Source organism: Oncorhynchus mykiss, chromosome 18 (genome assembly GCF_057628025.1).
Source record: "Oncorhynchus mykiss isolate SJ-2025 chromosome 18, ASM5762802v1, whole genome shotgun sequence".
Lineage (NCBI taxonomy): Eukaryota > Metazoa > Chordata > Actinopteri > Salmoniformes > Salmonidae > Oncorhynchus > Oncorhynchus mykiss.
In genome coordinates this window covers 3,463,539-3,488,238 of record NC_143039.1, presented here as the reverse complement: position 1 = coordinate 3,488,238, position 24,700 = coordinate 3,463,539, and the positions used below count along the sequence as shown (strand labels likewise).

The 24,700-nt window shown below is 45.1% G+C and overlaps 1 protein-coding gene across 1 annotated transcript in view; it reads left to right on the top strand.

Annotated features, from left to right (window-relative positions):
• The window catches only part of LOC149975352 (solute carrier family 15 member 1-like), a 74,328-nt gene extending 51,389 nt beyond the window's left edge, over positions 1–22,939 (top strand). Inside the window, exons 15-23 of the mRNA XM_090206949.1 lie at positions 3,402–3,483; positions 4,225–4,344; positions 4,459–4,599; positions 12,683–12,729; positions 13,175–13,273; positions 13,364–13,481; positions 14,097–14,234; positions 14,402–14,509; positions 22,283–22,939. Coding sequence (XP_090063075.1) covers positions 3,402–3,483; positions 4,225–4,344; positions 4,459–4,599; positions 12,683–12,729; positions 13,175–13,273; positions 13,364–13,481; positions 14,097–14,234; positions 14,402–14,509; positions 22,283–22,552 — 1,123 coding nt within the window. The 3' untranslated portion in view covers positions 22,553–22,939. The remainder of the gene's footprint in view (positions 1–3,401; positions 3,484–4,224; positions 4,345–4,458; positions 4,600–12,682; positions 12,730–13,174; positions 13,274–13,363; positions 13,482–14,096; positions 14,235–14,401; positions 14,510–22,282) is intronic.
• Positions 22,940–24,700: the final 1,761 nt, after the last annotated feature.

The following is a 24,700-nucleotide window of genomic DNA, read 5'->3' as shown; positions in this document are numbered from 1 at the left end:
CTTTAGAATACAGTAAAGAACACAATTGTGTGTGTGGGGTCCTGGGGGGTTAGTCCAGGAATTGGTGGGGGGGGGCAGTCACCAGTGCTAAGCTACTCTTCATCTCTTCTCCGACCTGGGTCTGGCCACAATACTTCGTCCACATCACAAGATACGTTTTCTCTTGCCAAACATGGAGGGAAGTATCTCCTAGCGTGGCGTATCCAACCTTGGACAGAGACAACCTCTATGTCCCCACATGGAGGGAAGTACCTCCTAGCATGGCGTATCCAACCATGGACAGAGACAACCTCTGTGTCCCCACATGGAGGGAAGTATCTCCTAGCATGGCGTATCCAACCTTGGACAGAGGCAACCTCTATGTCCCCACATGGAGGGAAGTACCTCCTAGCATGGCGTATCCAACCTTGGACAGAGACAACCTCTGTGTCCCCACATGGAGGGAAGTACCTCCTAGCATGGCGTATCCAACCTTGGACAGAGACAACCTCTGTGTCCCCACATGGAGGGAAGTACCTCCTAGCATGGCGTATCCAACCTTGGACAGAGACAACCTCTGTGTCCCCACATGGAGGGAAGTACCTCCTAGCATGGCGTATCCAACCTTGGACAGAGGCAACCTCTGTGTCCCCACATGGAGGGAAGTACCTCCTAGCATGGTGTATCCAACCTTGGACAGAGACAACCTCTATGTCCCCAGATGGAGGGAAGTATCTCCTAGCATGGCGTATCCAACCTTGGACAGAGGCAACCTCTGTGTCCCCACATGCGTCCTCCATTGCCTGGAGAAGCGGCATGCGGGCATAGGGTTGGCGATCATACACTTTCCAGCGCCAGGCTGAGAAGAATTCCTCTATGGGATTTAGAAAAGGTGAATATGGGGGTAGGTACAAAACTACACATTGTGGATGGGTGGCAAACCAGTTTTGGACCAGAACAGCCCGGTGAAAACTAACATTGTCCCATAAAACCACAAATCTAGCAGGCTCCTGATCTGGATCAGGGACAAGCATCCAGAAAAGTGAGCATATGGCCGGTGTTGTACGGACCCAGTGTGGCGTTGTGATGGAGGACCCCGTTTTGAGCGATGGCAGCACACATAGTTATATTACCCCCACGCTGTCCAGGGACATTGGTAATTGCCCTCTGTCCTATTACATTTCTTCCACGGCGCCTGGTTTTGGTGAGGTTGAAGCCAACCTCATCCACATAAATAAAATCATGGAGAACTACATGGGCATCCAGCTCCAATACTCTCTGTAACAGACAAAAGGATATACAGAGGAGTAAATATGGTCTGAAGTACTGGATGTAGTGTTGCATTCATACCTCTACAAAGTCATGTCGCATATTCTTGCCTCTGTCAGAGTTTCTCTCAAATGGCACCTTGTAAAGTTGTTTCATCGTCACTCGGTGCCGTTGGAGGATGCGTTGTATGGTCGACAGGCTTACAGCATTGATGTTGTTAAATATGGTGTCATTATTCAAGATATGCTCTCTTATCTCTCGAATCCTAATTGCATTGTCGGCCAAAACCATATTTATAATTGCAGTCTCTTGTACATCTGTAAACAAGCGTCCTCGTCCTCCATGATGTCTTTGCCTTTCAACTCTGGACAGAATTCAAACACAGTCTGTGTTCAGCAGAGGAACTGTAAACAATGTACAAAATGTAGTACAGTATGATAACCAACCTCATTCATTCAATGCAGTGCAGTAAATGGATGGCTTAGAGTTACAAATGTTTATGCAATACTATGCAGTCATACGTATTTTACAGTACATTACTGTAATGCTAAAATAGTCATTATATAGTTGCATACCTGTTCTCATTTCTGAAGGGTCGAATTATGGACGCCACTGTAAATCGACTCAAGTTGGGCTGGACTCTCAGTCCAGTCTCTCTCATGGTCAAACCGTGGTTGATCACATGATCAACAAGTGTTGCCCTAATCTCATCAGAGATGGCTCTCCTTCCTTCTCTTCTTTGCCCTCGTCCTCTTCTTCCTCTTCCTCTCCCTCCTACTCCTCTTGCTCTCTGTCCATTGTTGACATCCATTGTTCAAAACAGGTAATCTGACCTTTGACCTATTTATAGGCCTATACTACAGTAAAGCAGTGATTGGTTAGTGATCAGTTAAGCTATTAGTGTTTGCACATGTGAGGAGTGTGTGTGTGACCTGGTGAATAAGCGTAGCATTTTGATTGGTTGTGTTTGGAAAAGGAAAACAAGTCACTTCCTGTTAGAATTGTGTGTAGTGTTTTGAAAAAAGTGTTTCATGCAATTGACAACTGAGTCAAAGGCTGAGAAATAGCTAATGGTTTGGATATTTGGTGTGTGGTTTTGCACTATGGTTTTGGATATTTGGTGTGTGGTTTTGCAGTATGGTTTTGGATATTTGGTGTGTGGTTTTGCACTATGGTTTTGGATATTTGGTGTGTGGTTTTGCACTATGGTTTTGGATATTTGGTGTGTGGTTTTGCAGTATGGTTTGGATATTTGGTGTGTGGTTTTGCACTATGGTTTTGGATATTTGGTGTGTGTTTTTGCACTATGGTTTTGGATATTTGGTGTGTGGTTTTGCAGTATGGTTTTGGATATTTGGTGTGTGGTTTTGCACTATGGTTTTGGATATTTGGTGTGTGGTTTTGCAGTATGGTTTTGGATATTTGGTGTGTGGTTTTGCAGTATGGTTTTGGATATTTGGTGTGTGGTTTTGCAGTATGGTTTTGGATATTTGGTGTGTGGTTTTGCAGTATGGTTTTGGATATTTGGTGTGTGGTTTTGCAGTATGGTTTTGGATATTTGGTGTGTGGTTTTGCACTATGGTTTTGGATATTTGGTGTGTGGTTTTGCAGTATGGTTTTGGATATTTGGTGTGTGGTTTTGCACTATGGTTTTGGATATTTGGTGTGTGGTTTTGCACTTTGAGTGAGAGGTTTCAAAACTCGTGTGACATGAAAAGATTTTGTGTGTAAGCAGTTGGAAAAAACTGTAACAGAGTCACACAGATTGGGCCTCGCGTTGTTGTGTGACCTGTGTGTGTGTCTGTGTCTGTGTCTGTGTCTGTGTGTGTGTGTTGTGTGTGTGTGTGTGTCTGTGTGTGTGTCTGTGTCTGTGTCTGTGTGTGTGTGTGTGTGTGTGTGTGTCTGTGTTTGTGTCTGGGTGTGTCTGTGTCTGGGTGTGTGTTATGTGTGTGTGTGTCTGTGTCTGTGTCTGGGTGTGTCTGTGTCTGTGTCTGGGTGTGTCTGTGTCTGTGTCTGTGTCTGTGTCTGTGTCTGTGTCTGTGTCTGTGTCTGGGTGTGTGTGTGTATGTGTGTGTGTGTGTGTGTGTGTGTGTGTGTGTGTGTGTGTGTGTGTGTGTGTGTGTGTGTCTGTCTGTGTCTGTGTGTGTGTGTAGGCCTCTGAAGAGGATGACAGTAGGGATGCTGATTGCTGCGTTGGCTTTTGTAGCCGCTGCCCTGCTGCAGTTACAGATTGATGTGAGTATATATAGTATATATACACATACACACACACATACACCCCCCCACACACATACATATAGTATATATACACATACACACACACATACACCCCCCCACACACATACATATAGTATATATACACATACACACACCCCCCCCCCCACACACATACATATAGTATATATACACATACACACACACATACACCCCCCCACACACACATACATATAGTATATATACACATACACACACACATACACCCCCCCACACACACATACACCCCCCCCCCCCCACATACACCCCCCCCACACATACATCCCCCCCCCACACATACATCCCCTCCAAACACACATACAACCCCCCCACATATACACCCCCCCCACACATACACCCCCCCAAACACACATACACCCCCCCACACATACAACCCCCACACACATACACCCCCCCAAACACACATACAACCCCCCCACACATACACCCCCCCAAACACACATACACCTCCCCCAAACACACATACACCCCCCCCCACACATACACCCCCCCAAACACACATACACCCCCCCACACATACACCCCCCAAACACACATACACCTCCCCCAAACACACATACACCCCCCCACACACATACACCCCCTCCAAACACACATACACCCCCCCACAGATACACACCCCCCCCACCCACACACACACACACACAGTGAGAGAGCAGAAGAGAGTGGCAGGGTAAGGGCACGTTTTAATTGTTCTTGCAGCAAACCCTTCCCAAGCTGCCCAAAGGTGTGGCAGGCCAGGTCAAGTTCCTGAATCTCAACCAGGCCCCGCTGACTGTTACTATCGATGGGACAGCTGATGTGTCTGTACCAGCTCACCAGGCAAGTCATTTAGCCTCTACTTTCATGTCAAGTGGTGCTCAAAAACTATTCTTGTCTGTCATTGAAGACACATTCTGATCCCTGTTTCCATGACCATGACCCTGCTTCCTTCAGGTGAATACTGGGGGCTACTTGACGTTTGACAAACCAGTCAGAGTGGTGTTCAACAAGAACACGTCAGCGGGGACGGATCTGCCCTTAATGTCCCAGACCCGACGCACAGCCCTGGTTTCTCCAACCCTGGATATGAACCTGGTGAGGTTGACACTATATGTACTTATCCTAACGTCTGATGAAATGACTCTACAGAACAAAGCTTGGTCCATAGTCATAGGATCTACCATTCTAGTCTTGGTCCATAGTCATAGGATCTACCATTCAATTCTTGGTCCATAGTCATAGGATCTACCATTCTAGTCTTGGTCCATAGTCATAGGATCTACCATTCTAGTCTTGGTCCATAGTCATAGGATCTACCATTCTAGTCTTGGTCCATAGTCATAGGATCTACCATTCTAGTCTTGGTCTGTTGATCTACCATTCTAGTCTTGGTCTGTTGATCTACCATTCTAGTCTTGGTCTGTTGATCTACCATTCTAGTCTTGGTCCATAGTCATAGGATCTACCATTCTAGTCTTGGTCCATAGTCATAGGATCTACCACTCTAGTCTTGGTCCATAGTCATAGGATCTACCATTCTAGTCTTGGTCCATAGTCATAGGATCTACCATTCTAGTCTTGGTCCATAGTCATAGGATCTACCATTCTAGTCTTGGTCTGTTGATCTACCATTCTAGTCTTGGTCTGTTGATCTACCATTCTAGTCTTGGTCTGTTGATCTACCATTCTAGTCTTGGTCCATAGTCATAGGATCTACCATTCTAGTCTTGGTCCATAGTCATAGGATCTACCACTCTAGTCTTGGTCCATAGTCATAGGATCTACCATTCTAGTCTTGGTCCATAGTCATAGGATCTACCATTCTAGTCTTGGTCCATAGTCATAGGATCTACCATTCTAGTCTTGGTCCATAGTCATAGGATCTACCATTCTAGTCTTGGTCCATAGTCATAGGATCTACCATTCTAGTCTTGGTCCATAGTCATAGGATCTACCATTCTAGTCTTGGTCCATAGTCATAGGATCTACCATTCTAGTCTTGGTCCATAGTCATAGGATCTACCATTCTAGTCTTGGTCCATAGTCATAGGATCTACCATTCTAGTCTTGGTCCATAGTCATAGGATCTACCATTCTAGTCTTGGTCCATAGTCATAGGATCTACCATTCTAGTCTTGGTCTGTTGATCTACCATTCTAGTCTTGGTCTGTTGATCTACCATTCTAGTCTTGGTCTGTTGATCTACCATTCTAGTCTTGGTCCATAGTCATAGGATCTACCATTCTAGTCTTGGTCCATAGTCATAGGATCTACCACTCTAGTCTTGGTCCATAGTCATAGGATCTACCATTCTAGTCTTGGTCCATAGTCATAGGATCTACCATTCTAGTCTTGGTCCATAGTCATAGGATCTACCATTCTAGTCTTGGTCTGTTGATCTACCATTCTAGTCTTGGTCTGTTGATCTACCATTCTAGTCTTGGTCTGTTGATCTACCATTCTAGTCTTGGTCCATAGTCATAGGATCTACCATTCTAGTCTTGGTCCATAGTCATAGGATCTACCATTCTAGTCTTGGTCCATAGTCATAGGATCTACCATTCTAGTCTTGGTCTGTTGATCTACCATTCTAGTCTTGGTCTGTTGATCTACCATTCTAGTCTTGGTCTGTTGATCTACCATTCTAGTCTTGGTCCATAGTCATAGGATCTACCATTCTAGTCTTGGTCCATAGTCATAGGATCTACCACTCTAGTCTTGGTCCATAGTCATAGGATCTACCATTCTAGTCTTGGTCCATAGTCATAGGATCTACCATTCTAGTCTTGGTCCATAGTCATAGGATCTACCATTCTAGTCTTGGTCTGTTGATCTACCATTCTAGTCTTGGTCTGTTGATCTACCATTCTAGTCTTGGTCTGTTGATCTACCATTCTAGTCTTGGTCCATAGTCATAGGATCTACCATTCTAGTCTTGGTCCATAGTCATAGGATCTACCACTCTAGTCTTGGTCCATAGTCATAGGATCTACCATTCTAGTCTTGGTCCATAGTCATAGGATCTACCATTCTAGTCTTGGTCCATAGTCATAGGATCTACCATTCTAGTCTTGGTCCATAGTCATAGGATCTACCATTCTAGTCTTGGTCCATAGTCATAGGATCTACCATTCTAGTCTTGGTCCATAGTCATAGGATCTACCATTCTAGTCTTGGTCCATAGTCATAGGATCTACCATTCTAGTCTTGGTCCATAGTCATAGGATCTACCATTCTAGTCTTGGTCCATAGTCATAGGATCTACCATTCTAGTCTTGGTCCATAGTCATAGGATCTACCATTCTAGTCTTGGTCCATAGTCATAGGATCTACCATTCTAGTCTTGGTCCATAGTCATAGGATCTACCATTCTAGTCTTGGTCCATAGTCATAGGATCTACCATTCTAGTCTTGGTCCATAGTCATAGGATCTACCATTCTAGTCTTGGTCCATAGTCATAGGATCTACCATTCTAGTCTTGGTCTAAAGTCATAGGATCTACCATTCTAGTCTTGGTCCATAGTCATAGGATCTACCATTCTAGTCTTGGTCCATAGTCATAGGATCTACCATTCTAGTCTTGGTCCGTAGTCATAGGATCTACCATTCTAGTCTTGGTCTATAGTCATAGGATCTACCATTCTAGTCTTGGTCCATAGTCATAGGATCTACCATTCTAGTCTTGGTCCATAGTCATAGGATCTACCATTCTAGTCTTGGTCCGTAGTCATAGGATCTACCATTCTAGTCTTGGTCCATAGTCATAGGATCTACCATTCTAGTCTTGGTCCATAGTCATAGGATCTACCATTCTAGTCTTGGTCCATAGTCATAGGATCTACCATTCTAGTCTTGGTCCATAGTCATAGGATCTACCATTCTAGTCTTGGTCCATAGTCATAGGATCTACCATTCTAGTCTTGGTCCATAGTCATAGGATCTACCATTCTAGTCTTGGTCCATAGTCATAGGATCTACCATTCTAGTCTTGGTCCATAGTCATAGGATCTACCATTCTAGTCTTGGTCCATAGTCATAGGATCTACCATTCTAGTCTTGGTCTGTTGATCTACCATTCTAGTCTTGGTCTGTTGATCTACCATTCTAGTCTTGGTCTGTTGATCTACCATTCTAGTCTTGGTCCATAGTCATAGGATCTACCATTCTAGTCTTGGTCCATAGTCATAGGATCTACCATTCTAGTCTTGGTCCATAGTCATAGGATCTACCATTCTAGTCTTGGTCCATAGTCATAGGATCTACCATTCTAGTCTTGGTCCATAGTCATAGGATCTACCATTCTAGTCTTGGTCCATAGTCATAGGATCTACCATTCTAGTCTTGGTCCATAGTCATAGGATCTACCATTCTAGTCTTGGTCCGTAGTCATAGGATCTACCATTCTAGTCTTGGTCCATAGTCATAGGATCTACCATTCTAGTCTTGGTCCGTAGTCATAGGATCTACCATTCTAGTCTTGGTCCATAGTCATAGGATCTACCATTCTAGTCTTGGTCCATAGTCATAGGATCTACCATTCTAGTCTTGGTCCATAGTCATAGGATCTACCATTCTAGTCTTGGTCCATAGTCATAGGATCTACCATTCTAGTCTTGGTCCATAGTCATAGGATCTACCATTCTAGTCTTGGTCCATAGTCATAGGATCTACCATTCTAGTCTTGGTCCATAGTCATAGGATCTACCATTCTAGTCTTGGTCCATAGTCATAGGATCTACCATTCTAGTATTGGTCCATAGTCATAGGATCTACCATTCTAGTCTTGGTCCATAGTCATAGGATCTACCATTCTAGTCTTGGTCCATAGTCATAGGATCTACCATTCTAGTCTTGGTCCATAGTCATAGGATCTACCATTCTAGTCTTGGTCCATAGTCATAGGATCTACCATTCTAGTCTTGGTCCATAGTCATAGGATCTACCATTCTAGTCTTGGTCTGTTGATCTACCATTCTAGTCTTGGTCTGTTGATCTACCATTCTAGTCTTGGTCTGTTGATCTACCATTCTAGTCTTGGTCTGTTGATCTACCATTCTAGTCATGGTCTGAGTTAATCTACCATTCTAGTCTTGGTCTGTTGATCTACCATTCTAGTCTCAGTCCAAGACTCACTCTAGCCACTGTCTGTTGTTGATATCAGTCTCTCAGCCACTATGTCTGTTGTTGATATCAGTCTCTCAGCCACTATGTCTGTTGTTGATATCAGTCTCTCAGCCACTATGTCTGTTGTTGATATCAGTCTCTCAGCCACTATGTCTGTTGTTGATAGTCTCTCAGCCACTATGTATGTTGTTGATATCAGTCTCTCAGCCACTATGTCTGTTGTTGATATCAGTCTCTCAGCCACTATGTCTGTTGTTGATAGTCTCTCAGCCACTATGTCTGTTGTTGATATTATTTCACAATTCCTGACATTTTAATCCTAGTAAAAATTCCCTGTTTTAGGTCAGTTAGGATCACCACTTTATTTTAAGAATGTGAAATGCCAGAATAATAGTAGAGAGAGTGATTTATTTGAGCTTTTATTTTTTTCATCACATTCACAGTGGGTCAGACGTTTACATAGGCTCAATTAGTAGTTGGTAGCATTGCCTTTAAATTGTTTAAATTAGGTCAAACGTTTCGGGTAGCCTTCCACAAGCTTCCCACAATAAGATGGGTGAATTTTGGCCCATTCCTCCTGACTGAGCTGGTGTAACTGAGTCAGGTTGGTAAGCCTCTTTGCTCGCACACGCTTTTTCAGTTCTGCCCACACATTTTCTATAGGATTGAGGTCAGGGCTGATTTATTTTGATTTTCCCATGATGTCAAGCCAAGAGGCAAGGCCTTGAAATATATCCACAGGTACACCTCCAATTGACTCAAATGATGTCAATAAGCCTATCAGAAACTTCTAAAGCCATGACACCATTTTCTGGAATTGTCCAAGCTGTTTAAAGGCACAGTCAACTTAGTGTAACTTAGTGCCAAAACTGTAGTTTGTTAACAAGAAATTAGTGGAGTGGTTGAAAAACTAGTTTTAATGACTCCAACCTGAGTGTATTTAAACTTTTGACTTCAACTGTATGTTGTTGATATCAGCCACAATATCTGTTGTTGATATCAGCACACTATATCTGTTGTTGATATCAGCCACTATGTCTGTTGTTGATATCAGCCACTATATCTGTTGTTGATATCAGCCAGTATATAAGTTGTTGATATCAGCCACTATGTCTGTTGTTGAAATCAGTCTATCAGTCAAGATGTCTGTTGTTGATATGTCTATCGGCCACTATATCTGTTGTTGATATCAGTCTATCAGCGACCTTGTCTGTTGATGATGTCAGTCTATCAGCTACTCTATCTGTTGTTGATATCAGCCACTAGGCCTCTTGTTAATATCAGTCTGTCAGCCACTATATCTGTTGTTGATATCAGCCACCATATCTGTTGTTGATATCAGCCACTATAAATGTTGTTGATATCAGTCTATCAGCCACCATATCTGTTGTTGATATCAGCCACTATGTCTGTTGTTGATATCAGCCACTATGTCTGTTGTTGATATCAGCCACTGTCTGTTGTTGATATCAGCCACTATATATGTTGTTGAAATCAGCCACTATATCTGTTGTTGATATCAGCCACTATATATGTTGTTGAAATCAGCCACTATGTCTGTTGTTGATATCAGCCACTATGTCTGTTGTTGATATCAGCCACTATATATGTTGTTGAAATCAGCCACTATAAATGTTGTTGATATCAGTCTATCAGCCACTATATCTGTTGTTGATATCAGCCACTATGTCTGTTGTTGATATCAGCCACTATATTTGTTGTTGATATCAGCCACTATAAATGTTGTTGATATCAGCCACTATGTCTGTTGTTGATATCAGCCACTATGTCTGTTGTTGATATCAGCCACTATATATGTTGTTGATATCAGCCACTATGTCTGTTGTTGATATCAGCCACTATATATGTTGTTGATATCAGCCACTATGTCTGTTGTTGAAATCAGCCACTATATCTGTTGTTGATATCAGCCACTATATATGTTGTTGATATCAGCCACTATGTCTGTTGTTGATATCAGCCACTATATCTGTTGTTGATATCAGCCACTATGTCTGTTGTTGATATCAGCCACTATGTCTGTTGTTGAAATCAGCCACTATATATGTTGTTGATATCAGTCTATCAGCCACTATATCTGTTGTTGATATCAGTCACTATGTCTGTTGTTGATATCAGCCACTATGTCTGTTGTTGATATCAGCCACTATATATGTTGTTGATATCAGCCACTATGTCTGTTGTTGATATCAGCCACTATATCTGTTGTTGATATCAGCCACTATGTCTGTTGTTGATATCAGCCACTATGTCTGTTGTTGATATCAGTCTATCAGCCACTATATCTGTTGTTGATATCAGTCACTATGTCTGTTGTTGATATCAGCCACTATGTCTGTTGTTGATATCAGCCACTATATATGTTGTTGATATCAGCCACTATGTCTGTTGTTGATATCAGCCACTATATCTGTTGTTGATATCAGCCACTATGTCTGTTGTTGATATCAGCCACTATGTCTGTTGTTGATATCAGCCACTATATCTGTTGTTGAAATCAGCCACTATGTCTGTTGTTGATATCAGCCACTATATATGTTGTTGATATCAGCCACTATGTCTGTTGTTGATATCAGCCACTATGTCTGTTGTTGATATCAGCCACTATATATGTTGTTGATATCAGCCACTATGTCTGTTGTTGATATCAGCCACTATGTCTGTTGTTGATATCAGCCACTATATCTGTTGTTGAAATCAGCCACTATATCTGTTGTTGATATCAGCCACTATATCTGTTGTTGATATCAGCCACTATGTCTGTTGTTGAAATCAGCCACTATATCTGTTGTTGAAATCAGCCACTGTCTGTTGTTGATATCAGCCACTATGTCTGTTGTTGAAATCAGCCACTATGTCTGTTGTTGATATCAGCCACTATGTCTGTTGTTGATATCAGTCACTATATCTGTTGTTGATATCAGCCACTATGTCTGTTGTTGAAATCAGCCACTATGTCTGTTGTTGATATCAGCCACTATGTCTGTTGTTGATATCAGTCACTATATCTGTTGTTGATATCAGCCACTATGTCTGTTGTTGATATCAGCCACTATATATGTTGTTGATATCAGCCACTATGTCTGTTGTTGATATCAGCCACTATATATGTTGTTGATATCAGCCACTATGTCTGTTGTTGAAATCAGCCACTATATCTGTTGTTGATATCAGCCACTATATATGTTGTTGATATCAGTCACTATATCTGTTGTTGATATCAGCCACTATGTCTGTTGTTGAAATCAGCCACTGTCTGTTGTTGATATCAGCCACTATATATGTTGTTGATATCAGCCACTATATATGTTGTTGATATCAGCCACTATGTCTGTTGTTGAAATCAGCCACTATATCTGTTGTTGATATCAGCCACTATATCTGTTGTTGAAATCAGCCACTATATCTGTTGTTGATATCAGCCACTATATCTGTTGTTGATATCAGCCACTATATATGTTGTTGATATCAGCCACTATGTCTGTTGTTGATATCAGCCACTGTCTGTTGTTGATATCAGCCACTATATATGTTGTTGATATCAGCCACTATGTCTGTTGTTGATATCAGCCACTATATCTGTTGTTGATATCAGTCTATCAGCCACTATATATGTTGTTGATATCAGCCACTATGTCTGTTGTTGATATCAGTCTATCAGCCACTATGTCTGTTGTTGATATCAGTCTATCAGCCACTATGTCTGTTGTTGATATCAGTCTATCAGCCACTATATCTGTTGTTGATATCAGTCTATCAGCCACTATATCTGTTGTTGATATCAGTCTATCAACCACTATATCTGTTGTTGATATCAGTCTATCAGCCACTATATCTGTTGTTGATATCAGCCACTATGTCTGTTGTTGATATCAGTCTATCAACCACTATATCTGTTGTTGATATCAGTCTATCAGCCACTATATCTGCTGTTGATATCAGTCTATCAGCCACTATGTCTGTTGTTTTTATCAGTCAGCCACTATGGAATGTAACATCCCCTCCTGTTTCTCTCTCGTCTGCTCTGTCCAGGTTTACGACTTGAGCAAGAAGCCCGATGACGGCATGAACGCCATCAGGTTAGTTACAACAGTCCCATTAGTGTTTCGGGTCCGAACCCTGAGTGTTACCAACATTCCCGTTAGTGGTTAGGGTCTGCACCCTGAGTGTTACCAACAGTCCCGTTAGTGGTTAGGCTCAGGACCCTGAGTGTTACCAACAGTCCTGTTTGTGGTTAGGGTCAGGACCCTGAGTGTTACCAACAGTCCCATTAGTGGTTAGGGTCAGGACCCTGAGTGTTACCAACAGTCCCGTTAGTGGTTAGGGTCAGGACCCTGAGTGTTACCAACAGTCCCATTAGTGGTTAGGGTCAGGACCCTGAGTGTTACCAACAGTTCCGTTAGGGTCAGGACCCTGAGTGTTACCAACAGTCCTGTTAGTGGTTAGGGTCTGGGTTCTGAACTGATCAATGAGTTATCCATCTAAAATGTTGCTGACCTGTTGTTTTGCTCTTTCATACCGTAGATTTGTGAATGGTTTGGGCAGTCCGTTGAACGTTACGTTGGGAGTCGGTGACATCGCTCCTCTGTCTGTCTCCAACTACAGTCTGGTTCCACAGGGAAAGTGAGTGGCTTTTTGCTTCATATCAACACACATTCATACCGTATGGGGGGGGACAAGGAGAGAGCTCTGATTGGCTGTTGTGTGTCTCAGGGCGGAATTTACCATCATGAACAGTGGTGGTGCATCGTGTCTGTACTCTAAAGAGCTGGGCTTTGGCAGCGCCTTCACCCTCGTCATACCATCCACATTCAACATTGGAATCCCTGATGTAAGTCCTCTATCCTATAACCCCTGATACCTAACCCTCAACCAAACTAGCAATGTGCTCTGTCTGATTGTGTTGTGAAGGCCCATGTTGGGCTGTTTACCAGGGTTTTACAGCATGTTTTCTGTTTGCTGTGTCTGATTGTGTGGTGAAGGCCCATGTTGGGCTGTTTACCAGGGTTTTACAGCATGTTTTCTGTTTGCTGTGTCTGATTGTGTGGTGAAGGCCCATGTTGGGCTGTTTACCAGGGTTTTACAGCAGGTTTTCTGTTTGCTGTGTCTGATTGTGTGGTGAAGGCCCATGTTGGCCTGTTTACCAGGGTTTTAAAACATGTGTTTCTGTTGTTTGCTGTGTCTGATTGTGTTGTGAAGGCCCATGTTGGGCTGTTTACCAGGGTTTTACAGCATGTTTTCTGTTTGCTGTGTCTGATTGTGTGGTGAAGGCCCATGTTGGGCTGTTTACCAGGGTTTTACAGCAGGTTTTCTGTTTGCTGTGTCTGATTGTGTGGTGAAGGCCCATGTTGGCCTGTTTACCAGGGTTTTAAAACATGTGTTTCTGTTGTTTCCTGTGTATTCTTTTTGTAGTAATAGTGTGTCATGTGTTGATTACTGTGTCCAGTGTTGGCAGGCCATCCAGGTGGTAGAAGACATCAAGCCCAACACCATCCACATGGGCTGGCAGATCCCTCAGTACTTCCTCATGACAGCAGGAGAGGTGGTGTTCTCTGTGACTGGCCTGGAGTTCTCCTACTCGCAGGTAGGGGGCGCCACTGTCCTCTATCACCCGTCACACTAGCCTTGATCTCTAGTGGCTCTCTTCTCTGTCATCCAAACACAACTCAACTCCGACCTGTTACTGTGTCAATTAACTTTCAATTCTCATCTCAACCCAAAACCTAATGCACACCTCTTCTTGCTCTGCAGGCACCTAGCAACATGAAGTCAGTGCTGCAGGCTGGTTGGCTGTTCACCGTCGCTGTGGGAAACATCATAGTGCTGATTGTTGCCGAGGCAGCACAGCTCCCAGATCAGGTTACTACAGATCTTCTAACCTCTAGAACCCTATAAAACCCTCTAAACAATACTGACCACTGTACTGAGGTCAGATTGGGCCTAAGTTCATTGATATCTAAACCTTGTTGTCTGTGTGTTCCAGGGGGCAGAGTAGTGGTGATATTAACCCCTGTGTGTCTGTGTGTTCCAGGGGTAGAGTAGTGATATTAACCCCTGTGTGTTCCAGGGGGCAGAGTAGTGATATTAACCCCTGTGTGTTCCAGGGGGCAGAGTAGTGATATTAACCCCTGTGTGTTCCAGGGGGCAGAGTAGTGATATTAACCCCTGTGTGTCTGTGTGTTCCAGGGGGCAGAGTAGTGATATTAACTCCTGTGTGTTCCAGGGGGTAGAGTAGTGATATTAACCCCTGCGTGTCTGTGTGTTCCAGGGGGCAGAGTAGTGATATTAACCACTGTGTGTTCCAGGGGGTAGAGTAGTGATATTAACCCCTGTGTGTTCCAGGGGGCAGAGTAGTGATATTAACCCCTGTGTGTTCCAGGGGGCAGAGTAGTGATATTAACCCCTGTGTGTTCCAGGGGGTAGAGTAGTGATATTAACCCCTGTGTGTTCCAGGGGGCAGAGTAGTGATATTAACCCCTGTGTGTTCCAGGGGGAAGAGTAATTATATTAACCCCTGTGTGATCCAGGGGGCAGAGTAGTGATATTAACCCCTGTGTGTTCCAGGGGGCAGAGTAGTGATATTAACCCCTGTGTGTCTGTGTGTTCCAGGGGGCAGAGTAGTGATATTAACCCCTGTGTGTTCCAGGGGGCAGAGTAGTGATATTAACCCCTGTGTGTTCCAGGGGGCAGAGTAGTGATATTAACCCCTGTGTGTTCCAGGGGGCAGAGTAGTGATATTAACCCCTGTGTGTTCCAGGTGGCAGAGTAGTGATATTAACCCCTGTGTGTTCCAGGGGGTAGAGTAGTGATATTAACCCCTGTGTGTTCCAGGGGGTAGAGTAGTGATATTAACCCCTGTGTTCCAGGGGGCAGAGTAGTGATATTAACCCCTGTGTGGCTGTGTTTTCCAGGGGGCAGAGTAGTGATATTAACCCCTGTGTGTCTGTGTGTTCCAGGGGGTAGAGTAGTGATATTAAACCCTGTGTGTTCCAGGGGGCAGAGTAGTGATATTAACCTCTGTGTGTTCCAGGGGGCAGAGTAATGATATTAACCCCTGTGTGTTCCAGGGGGTAGAGTAGTGATATTAACCCCTGTGTGTTCCAGGGGGTAGAGTAGTGATATTAACCCCTGTGTGTTCCAGGGGGTAGAGTAGTGATATTAACCCCTGTGTGTTCCAGGGGGTAGAGTAGTGATATTAACCCCTGTGTGTCTGTGTGTTCCAGTGGGCAGAATAGTGATATTAACCCCTGTGTGTTCCATGGGGCAGAGTAATGATATGAACCCCTGTGTGTTCCAGGGGGCAGAGTAGTGATATTAACCCCGGTGTGTCTGTGTGTTCCAGGGGGCAGAGTAGTGATATTAACCCCTGTGTGTCTTTGTGTTCTAGGGGGCAGAGTAGTGATATTAACCCCTGTGTGTTCCAGGGGGCAGAGTAGTGATATTCACCCCTGTGTGTTCCAGGGGGTAGAGTAGTGATATTAACACCTGTGTGTTCCAGGGGGTAGAGTAGTGATATTAACCCCTGTGTGTTCCAGGGGGCAGAGTAGTGATATTAACCCATGTGTGTTCCATGGGGCAGAGTAGTGATATTAACCCCTGTGTGTTCCAGGGGGTAGAGTAGTGATATTAACCCCTGTGTGTTCCAGGGGGCAGAGTAGTGATATTAACCCCTGTGTGTTCAAGGGGGCAGAGTAGTGATATTAACCCCTGTGTGTTCCAGGGGGCAGAGTAGTGATATTAACCCCTGTGTGTTCCAGGGGGCAGAGTAATGATATTAACCCCTGTGTGATCCAGGGGGCAGAGTAGTGATATTAACCCCTGTGTGTTCCAGGGGGCAGAGTAGTGATATTAACCCCTGTGTGTTCCAGGGGGCAGAGTAGTGATATTAACCCCTGTGTGTTCCAGGTGGCAGAGTAGTGATATTAACCCCTGTGTGTTCCAGGGGGTAGAGTAGTGATATTAACCCCTGTGTGTTCCAGGGGGTAGAGTAGTGATATTAACCCCTGTGTGTTCCAGGGGGCAGAGTAGTGATATTAACCCCTGTGTGTTCCAGGGGGCAGAGTAGTGATATTAACCCCTGTGTGTTCCAGGTGGCAGAGTAGTGATATTAACCCCTGTGTGTTCCAGGGGGCAGAGTAGTGATATTAAATCCTGTGTGTCTGTGTGTTCCAGGGGGAAGAGTAGTGATATTAACCCCTGTGTGTCTGTGTGTTCCAGGGGGTAGAGTGGTGATATTAACCCCTGTGTGTTCCAGGGGGCAGAGTAGTGATATTAACCCCTGTGTGGCTGTGTGTTCCAGGGGGCAGAGTAGTGATATTAACCCCTGTGTGTCTGTGTGTTCCAGGGGGTAGAGTAGTGATATTAACCCCTGTGTGTTCCAGGGGGCAGAGTAGTGATATTAACCCCTGTGTGTTCCAGGGGGCAGAGTAATGATATTAACCCCTGTGTGTTCCAGGGGGTAGAGTAGTGATATTAACCCCTGTGTGTTCCAGGGGGTAGAGTAGTGATATTAACCCCTGTGTGTTCCAGGGGGTAGAGTAGTGATATTAACCCCTGTGTGTTCCAGGGGGTAGAGTAGTGATATTAACCCCTGTGTGTCTGTGTGTTCCAGTGGGCAGAATAGTGATATTAACCCCTGTGTGTTCCATGGGGCAGAGTAATGATATGAACCCCTGTGTGTTCCAGGGGGCAGAGTAGTGATATTAACCCCTGTGTGTCTTTGTGTTCTAGGGGGCAGAGTAGTGATATTAACCCCAGTGTGTTCCAGGGGGCAGAGTAGTGATATTAACCCCTGTGTGTTCCAGGGGGTAGAGTAGTGATATTAACCCCTGTGTGTTCCAGGGGGCAGAGTAGTGATATTAACCCATGTGTGTTCCATGGGGCAGAGTAGTGATATTAACCCCTGTGTGTTCCAGGGGGTAGAGTAGTGATATTAACCCCTGTGTGTCTGTGTGTTCCAGTGGGCAGAATAGTGATATCAACCCCTGTGTGTTCCAGGTGGCAGAGTAGTGATATTAACCCCTGTGTGTTCCAGGGGGTAGAGTAGTGATATTAACCCCTGTGTGTTCCAGGGGGTAGAGTAGTGATATTAACCCCTGTGTGTTCCAGGGGGCAGAGTAGTGATATTAACCCCTGTGTGTTCCAGGGGGCAGAGTAGTGATATTAACCCCTGTGTGTTCCAGGTGGCAGAGTAGTGATATTAACCCCTGTGTGTTCCAGGGGGCAGAGTAGTGATATTAACCCCTGTGTGTCTGTGTGTTCCAGGGGGAAGAGTAGTGATATTAACCCCTGTGTGTCTGTGTGTTCCAGGGGGTAGAGTAGTGATATTAACCCCTGTGTGTTCCAGGGGGCAGAGTAGTGATATTAACCCCTGTATGGCTGTGTGTTCCAGGGGGCAGAGTAGTGATATTAACCCCTGTGTGTCTGTGTGTTCCAGGGGGTAGAGTAGTGATATTAACCCCTGTGTGTTCCAGGGGGCAGAGTAGTGATATTAACCCCTGTGTGTTCCAGGGGGCAGAGTAATGATATTAACCCCTGTGTGTTCCAGGGGGTAGAGTAGTGATATTAACCCCTGTGTGTTCCAGGGGGTAGAGTAGTGATATTAACCCCTGTGTGTTCCAGGGGGTAGAGTAGTGATATTAACCCCTGTGTGTTCCAGGGGGTAGAGTAGTGATATTAACCCCTGTGTGTTCCAGGGGGTAGAGTAGTGATATTAACCCCTGTGTGTTCCAGGGGGTAGAGTAGTGATATTAACCCCTGTGTGTCTGTGTGTTCCAGGGGGTAGAGTAGTGATATTAACCCCTGTGTGTTCCAGGGGGCAGAGTAGTGATATGAACCCCTGTGTGTTCCAGGGGGCAGAGTAGTGATATTAACCCTGGTGTGTCTGTGTGTTCCAGGGGGCAGAGTAGTGATATTAACCCCTGTGTGTCTTTGTGTTCTAGGGGGCAGAGTAGTGATATTAACCCCTGTGTGTTCCAGGGGGCAGAGTAGTGATATTCACCCCTGTGTGTTCCAGGGGGTAGAGTAGTGATATTAACCCCTGTGTGTTCCAGGGGGTAGAGTAGTGATATTAACCCCTGTGTGTTCCAGGGGGCAGAGTAGTGATATTAACCCATGTGTGTTCCATGGGGCAGAGTAGTGATATTAACCCCTGTGTGTTCCAGGGGGTAGAGTAGTGATATTAACCCCTGTGTGTCTGTGTGTTCCAGTGGGCAGAATAGTGATATCAACCCCTGTGTGTTCCAGGTGGCAGAGTAGTGATATTAACCCCTGTGTGTTCCAGGGGGTAGAGTAGTGATATTAACCCCTGTGTGTTCCAGGGGGTAGAGTAGTGATATTAACCCCTGTGTGTTCCAGGGGGCAGAGTAGTGATATTAACCCCTGTGTGTTCCAGGGGGCAGAGTAGTGATATTAACCCCTGTGTGTTCCAGGTGGCAGAGTAGTGATATTAACCCCTGTGTGTTCCAGGGGGCAGAGTAGTGATATTAACCCCTGTGTGTCTGTGTGTTCCAGGGGGAAGAGTAGTGATATTAACCCCTGTGTGTCTGTGTGTTCCAGGGGGTAGAGTAATGATATTAACCCCTGTGTGTTCCAGGGGGCAGAGTAGTGATATTAACCCCTGTATGGCTGTGTGTTCCAGGGGGCAGAGTAGTGATATTAACCCCTGTGTGTCTGTGTGTTCCAGGGGTAGAGTAGTGATATTAACCCCTGTGTGTTCCAGGGGGCAGAGTAGTGATATTAACCCCTGTGTGTTCCAGGGGGCAGAGTAATGATATTAACCCCTGTGTGTTCCAGGGGGTAGAGTAGTGATATTAACCCCTGTGTGTTCCAGGGGGTAGAGTAGTGATATTAACCCCTGTGTGTTCCAGGGGGTAGAGTAGTGATATTAACCCCTGTGTGTTCCAGGGGGTAGAGTAGTGATATTAACCCCTGTGTGTTCCAGGGGGTAGAGTAGTGATATTAACCCCTGTGTGTTCCAGGGGGTAGAGTAGTGATATTAACCCCTGTGTGTCTGTGTGTTCCAGGGGGCAGAATAGTGATATTAACCCCTGTGTGTTCCATGGGGCAGAGTAATGATATGAACCCCTGTGTGTTCCAGGGGGCAGAGTAGTGATATTAACCCTGGTGTGTCTGTGTGTTCCAGGGGGCAGAGTAGTGATATTAACCCCTGTGTGTCTTTGTGTTCTAGGGGGCAGAGTAGTGATATTAACCCCTGTGTGTTCCAGGGGGCAGAGTAGTGATATTCACCCCTGTGTGTTCCAGGGGGTAGAGTAGTGATATTAACCCCTGTGTGTTCCAGGGGGTAGAGTAGTGATATTAACCCCTGTGTGTTCCAGGGGGCAGAGTAGTGATATTAACCCATGTGTGTTCCATGGGGCAGAGTAGTGATATTAACCCCTGTGTGTTCCAGGGGGTAGAGTAGTGATATTAACCCCTGTGTGTCTGTGTGTTCCAGTGGGCAGAATAGTGATATCAACCCCTGTGTGTTCCAGGTGGCAGAGTAGTGATATTAACCCCTGTGTGTTCCAGGGGGTAGAGTAGTGATATTAACCCCTGTGTGTTCCAGGGGGTAGAGTAGTGATATTAACCCCTGTGTGTTCCAGGGGGCAGAGTAGTGATATTAACCCCTGTGTGTTCCAGGGGGCAGAGTAGTGATATTAACCCCTGTGTGTTCCAGGTGGCAGAGTAGTGATATTAACCCCTGTGTGTTCCAGGGGGCAGAGTAGTGATATTAACCCCTGTGTGTCTGTGTGTTCCAGGGGGAAGAGTAGTGATATTAACCCCTGTGTGTCTGTGTGTTCCAGGGGGTAGAGTAATGATATTAACCCCTGTGTGTTCCAGGGGGCAGAGTAGTGATATTAACCCCTGTATGGCTGTGTGTTCCAGGGGGCAGAGTAGTGATATTAACCCCTGTGTGTCTGTGTGTTCCAGGGGTAGAGTAGTGATATTAACCCCTGTGTGTTCCAGGGGGCAGAGTAGTGATATTAACCCCTGTGTGTTCCAGGGGGCAGAGTAATGATATTAACCCCTGTGTGTTCCAGGGGGTAGAGTAGTGATATTAACCCCTGTGTGTTCCAGGGGGTAGAGTAGTGATATTAACCCCTGTGTGTCTGTGTGTTCCAGTGGGCAGAATAGTGATATTAACCCCTGTGTGTTCCATGGGGCAGAGTAATGATATGAACCCCTGTGTGTTCCAGGGGGCAGAGTAGTGATATTAACCCCGGTGTGTCTGTGTGTTCCAGGGGGCAGAGTAGTGATATTAACCCCTGTGTGCCTTTGTGTTCTAGGGGGCAGAGTAGTGATATTAACCCCTGTGTGTTCCAGGGGGTAGAGTAGTGATATTCACCCCTGTGTGTTCCAGGGGGTAGAGTAGTGATATTAACCCCTGTGTGTTCCAGGGGGCAGAGTAGTGATATTAACCCATGTGTGTTCCAGGGGGCAGAGTAGTGATATTAACCCCTGTGTGTCTGTGTGTTCCAGGGGGAAGAGTAGTGATATTAACCCCTGTGTGTCTGTGTGTTCCAGGGGGTAGAGTAGTGATATTAACCCCTGTGTGTTCCAGGGGGCAGAGTAGTGATATTAACCCCTGTATGGCTGTGTGTTCCAGGGGGCAGAGTAGTGATATTAACCCCTGTGTGTCTGTGTGTTCCAGGGGTAGAGTAGTGATATTAACCCCTGTGTGTTCCAGGGGGCAGAGTAGTGATATTAACCCCTGTGTGTTCCAGGGGGCAGAGTAATGATATTAACCCCTGTGTGTTCCAGGGGGTAGAGTAGTGATATTAACCCCTGTGTGTTCCAGGGGGTAGAGTAGTGATATTAACCCCTGTGTGTTCCAGGGGGTAGAGTAGTGATATTAACCCCTGTGTGTTCCAGGTGGTAGAGTAGTGATATTAACCCCTGTGTGTCTGTGTGTTCCAGTGGGCAGAATAGTGATATTAACCCCTGTGTGTTCCATGGGGCAGAGTAATGATATGAACCCCTGTGTGTTCCAGGGGGCAGAGTAGTGATATTAACCCCGGTGTGTCTGTGTGTTCCAGGGGGCAGAGTAGTGATATTAACCCCTGTGTGCCTTTGTGTTCTAGGGGGCAGAGTAGTGATATTAACCCCTGTGTGTTCCAGGGGGTAGAGTAGTGATATTCACCCCTGTGTGTTCCAGGGGGTAGAGTAGTGATATTAACCCCTGTGTGTTCCAGGGGGCAGAGTAGTGATATTAACCCCTGTGTGTTCCATGGGGCAGAGTAGTGATATTAACCCCTGTGTGTTCCAGGGGGTAGAGTAGTGATATTAACCCCTGTGTGTCTGTGTGTTCCAGTGGGCAGAATAGTGATATCAACCCCTGTGTGTTCCAGGGGGCAGAGTAATGATATTAACCCCTGTGTGTTTCAGGGGGTAGAGTAGTGATATTAACCCCGGTGTGTCTGTGTGTTCCAGGGGGCAGAATAGTGATATTAACCCCTGTGTGTTCCATGGGGCAGAGTAATAATATTAACCCCTGTGTGTTCCAGGGGGTAGAGTAGTGATATTAACCCCGGTGTGTCTGTGTGTTCCAGGGGGCAGAGTAGTGATATTAACCCCTGTGTGTTCCAGGTGGCAGAGTAGTGATATTAACCCCTGTGTGTCTGTGTGTTCCAGTGGGCAGAATACATCTTGTTTGCCTCTCTCCTTGCGGTGGTGTGTATTGTGTTCGCCGTCATGTCCTACTTCTACACCTACACTGACCCAGCGGAGATCGAGGCCCAGTTCAGCCAGCCGGAACACGAGCCGGAGGAGAAGAAGAGAGATCGGGTTGAGATGGAGAGAAAGGACTCAGACTGCAGCAAGAGCAGCAAGGGTTCTGACAAGAAGAAGAGGGATTCTGTTGTTGAGCAGCATAACCAAGACGTCAAACAGAGCAAGATGTAAAACTCCCCATTCACACCACTTCCTCCTCCTGAACCAATCAGAGGTCTCAGGGAGAGAACCATTGGAACTTAATCTTATGAACATTAATCCTTCGATACAGCTTTATGGGCAAATTTTGACTTTGATATATTGTAAATAATTTTTTACAACGATTTATTTTGCACCATTTAGCAAAAGCAACATTATGAATGTATTTTTGCTCATTATAATTTATTCAAAAGAGGACATACTGTATGAATGACCATTCCTATTCATTTCCCAGTACAGTGTTTTGTGTGCTGGATATGTAGTTGTTTTGGGTTTGATGTTGCCAGGGACTCTTGGTATTAATTCCACACCAAGTGAGTCCCTGGCAGTCAAGTGCTTCAATAAAGAGGATGAGTCTAACTTTGTGTGGTGATATTGTTAGCCAGGTGTAAGGTAATCATCCAAACCGTAGCAAACCACTTTGTTTTGCAATGAAAATTAGTTTATTTTGGACAAAATCAGACCGCTCCATCCCAGTTCAGACCGCTCCATCCCAGTTCAGACCGCTCCATCCCAGTTCAGACCGCTCCATCCCAGATCAGACCGCTCCATCCCAGTTCAGACCGCTCCATCCCAGTTCAGACCGCTCCATCCCAGATCAGACCGCTCCATCCCAGTTCAGACCGCTCCATCCCAGTTCAGACCGCTCCATCCCAGATCAGACCGCGCCATCCCAGTTCAGACCGCTCCATCCCAGTTCAGACCGCTCCATCCCAGTTCAGACCGCTCCATCCCAGATCAGACCGCTCCATCCCAGTTCAGACCGCTCCATCCCAGTTCAGACCGCTCCATCCCAGATCAGACCGCTCCATCCCAGTTCAGACCGCTCCATCCCAGTTCAGACCGCTCCATCCCAGTTCAGACCGCTCCATCCCAGATCAGACCGCGCCATCCCAGTTCAGACCGCTCCATCCCAGTTAGGTTTGGTTCCTAGGGCGGAATTCCAACCCGAGGTAAGCGCCCTTAAATGGAACGTCATTCCCTTTTTATGCAGTTTTCTCTCTACGTGTTTTCTGACCTTGAACTTCAGCACGATAACACCTTTCTTAGCTGTTGATAAGAGCTAGGTAAATGAGTAAGCCATTTGTATAAGAGGATTGTAAATTATATATACACACAACATGCAACAATTTCAAATACTTTACTGAGATACAGTTCACATAAGGAAATCAATCAGTCAATTGAAATACATTCATTATGCCCTATACTATGGATTTCACGTGCCTGAGAATGCAGATAGCTTAAAAAAAGGTAGGGGCATGGATCAGAAAACCAGTCAGGTTCTGGTGTGACCACCATTTACCTTGTGCAGCGTGATGCATAGAGCTGATCAGCCTGATGATTGTGAATGTCCCATTCCTCTTCAATGGCTGTGTGGAGTTTGATGTTGGCAGGAACTAGAACACAAACGGCTGTACATCTACTAGGGCCAAGATGTCCAGGCGTACCACAGGGTTGGATAATTAGACCTTGTTATTCTTCATCTATATCAATAACCTGACTGCTGGGTCTTCTAACATACTAATCTATATCAATAACCTTACTGCTGGGTCTTCTACCATACTAATCTATATCAATAACCTTGCTGCGGGGTCTTCTACCATACTAATCTATATCAATAACCTGACTGCTGGGTCTTCTACCATACTAATCTATATCAATAACCTTACTGCTGGGTCTTCTACCATACTAATCTATATCAATAACCTTGCTGCGGGGTCTTCTACCATACTAATCTATATCAATAACCTGACTGCTGGGTCTTCTACCATACTAATCTATATCAATAACTTTACTGCTGGGTCTTCTACCATACTAATCTATATCAATAACCTGCTGGGTTATAACCTGAAATTATGTATTACATAATTAAAACATAATAAAAGAGTGAATCTGAATGTTTGGGAATGAAATGGAACATCCCCTGGATTCCTCTGAGTTGTAACAGTTACCCTGGAACCATCACATTCAATATGTCTGCAGCAAAGTGAGGAAATGTGTTGGTATCAGGGGGTTGGTATCAGGGGGTTGGTTCACCAGGCTTCCTAACTCTTCCTAGGCTTCATTTACCAATATCTCAGTTACTGTAATATTGTCTGCACCAGTACATATGCCTCCTAC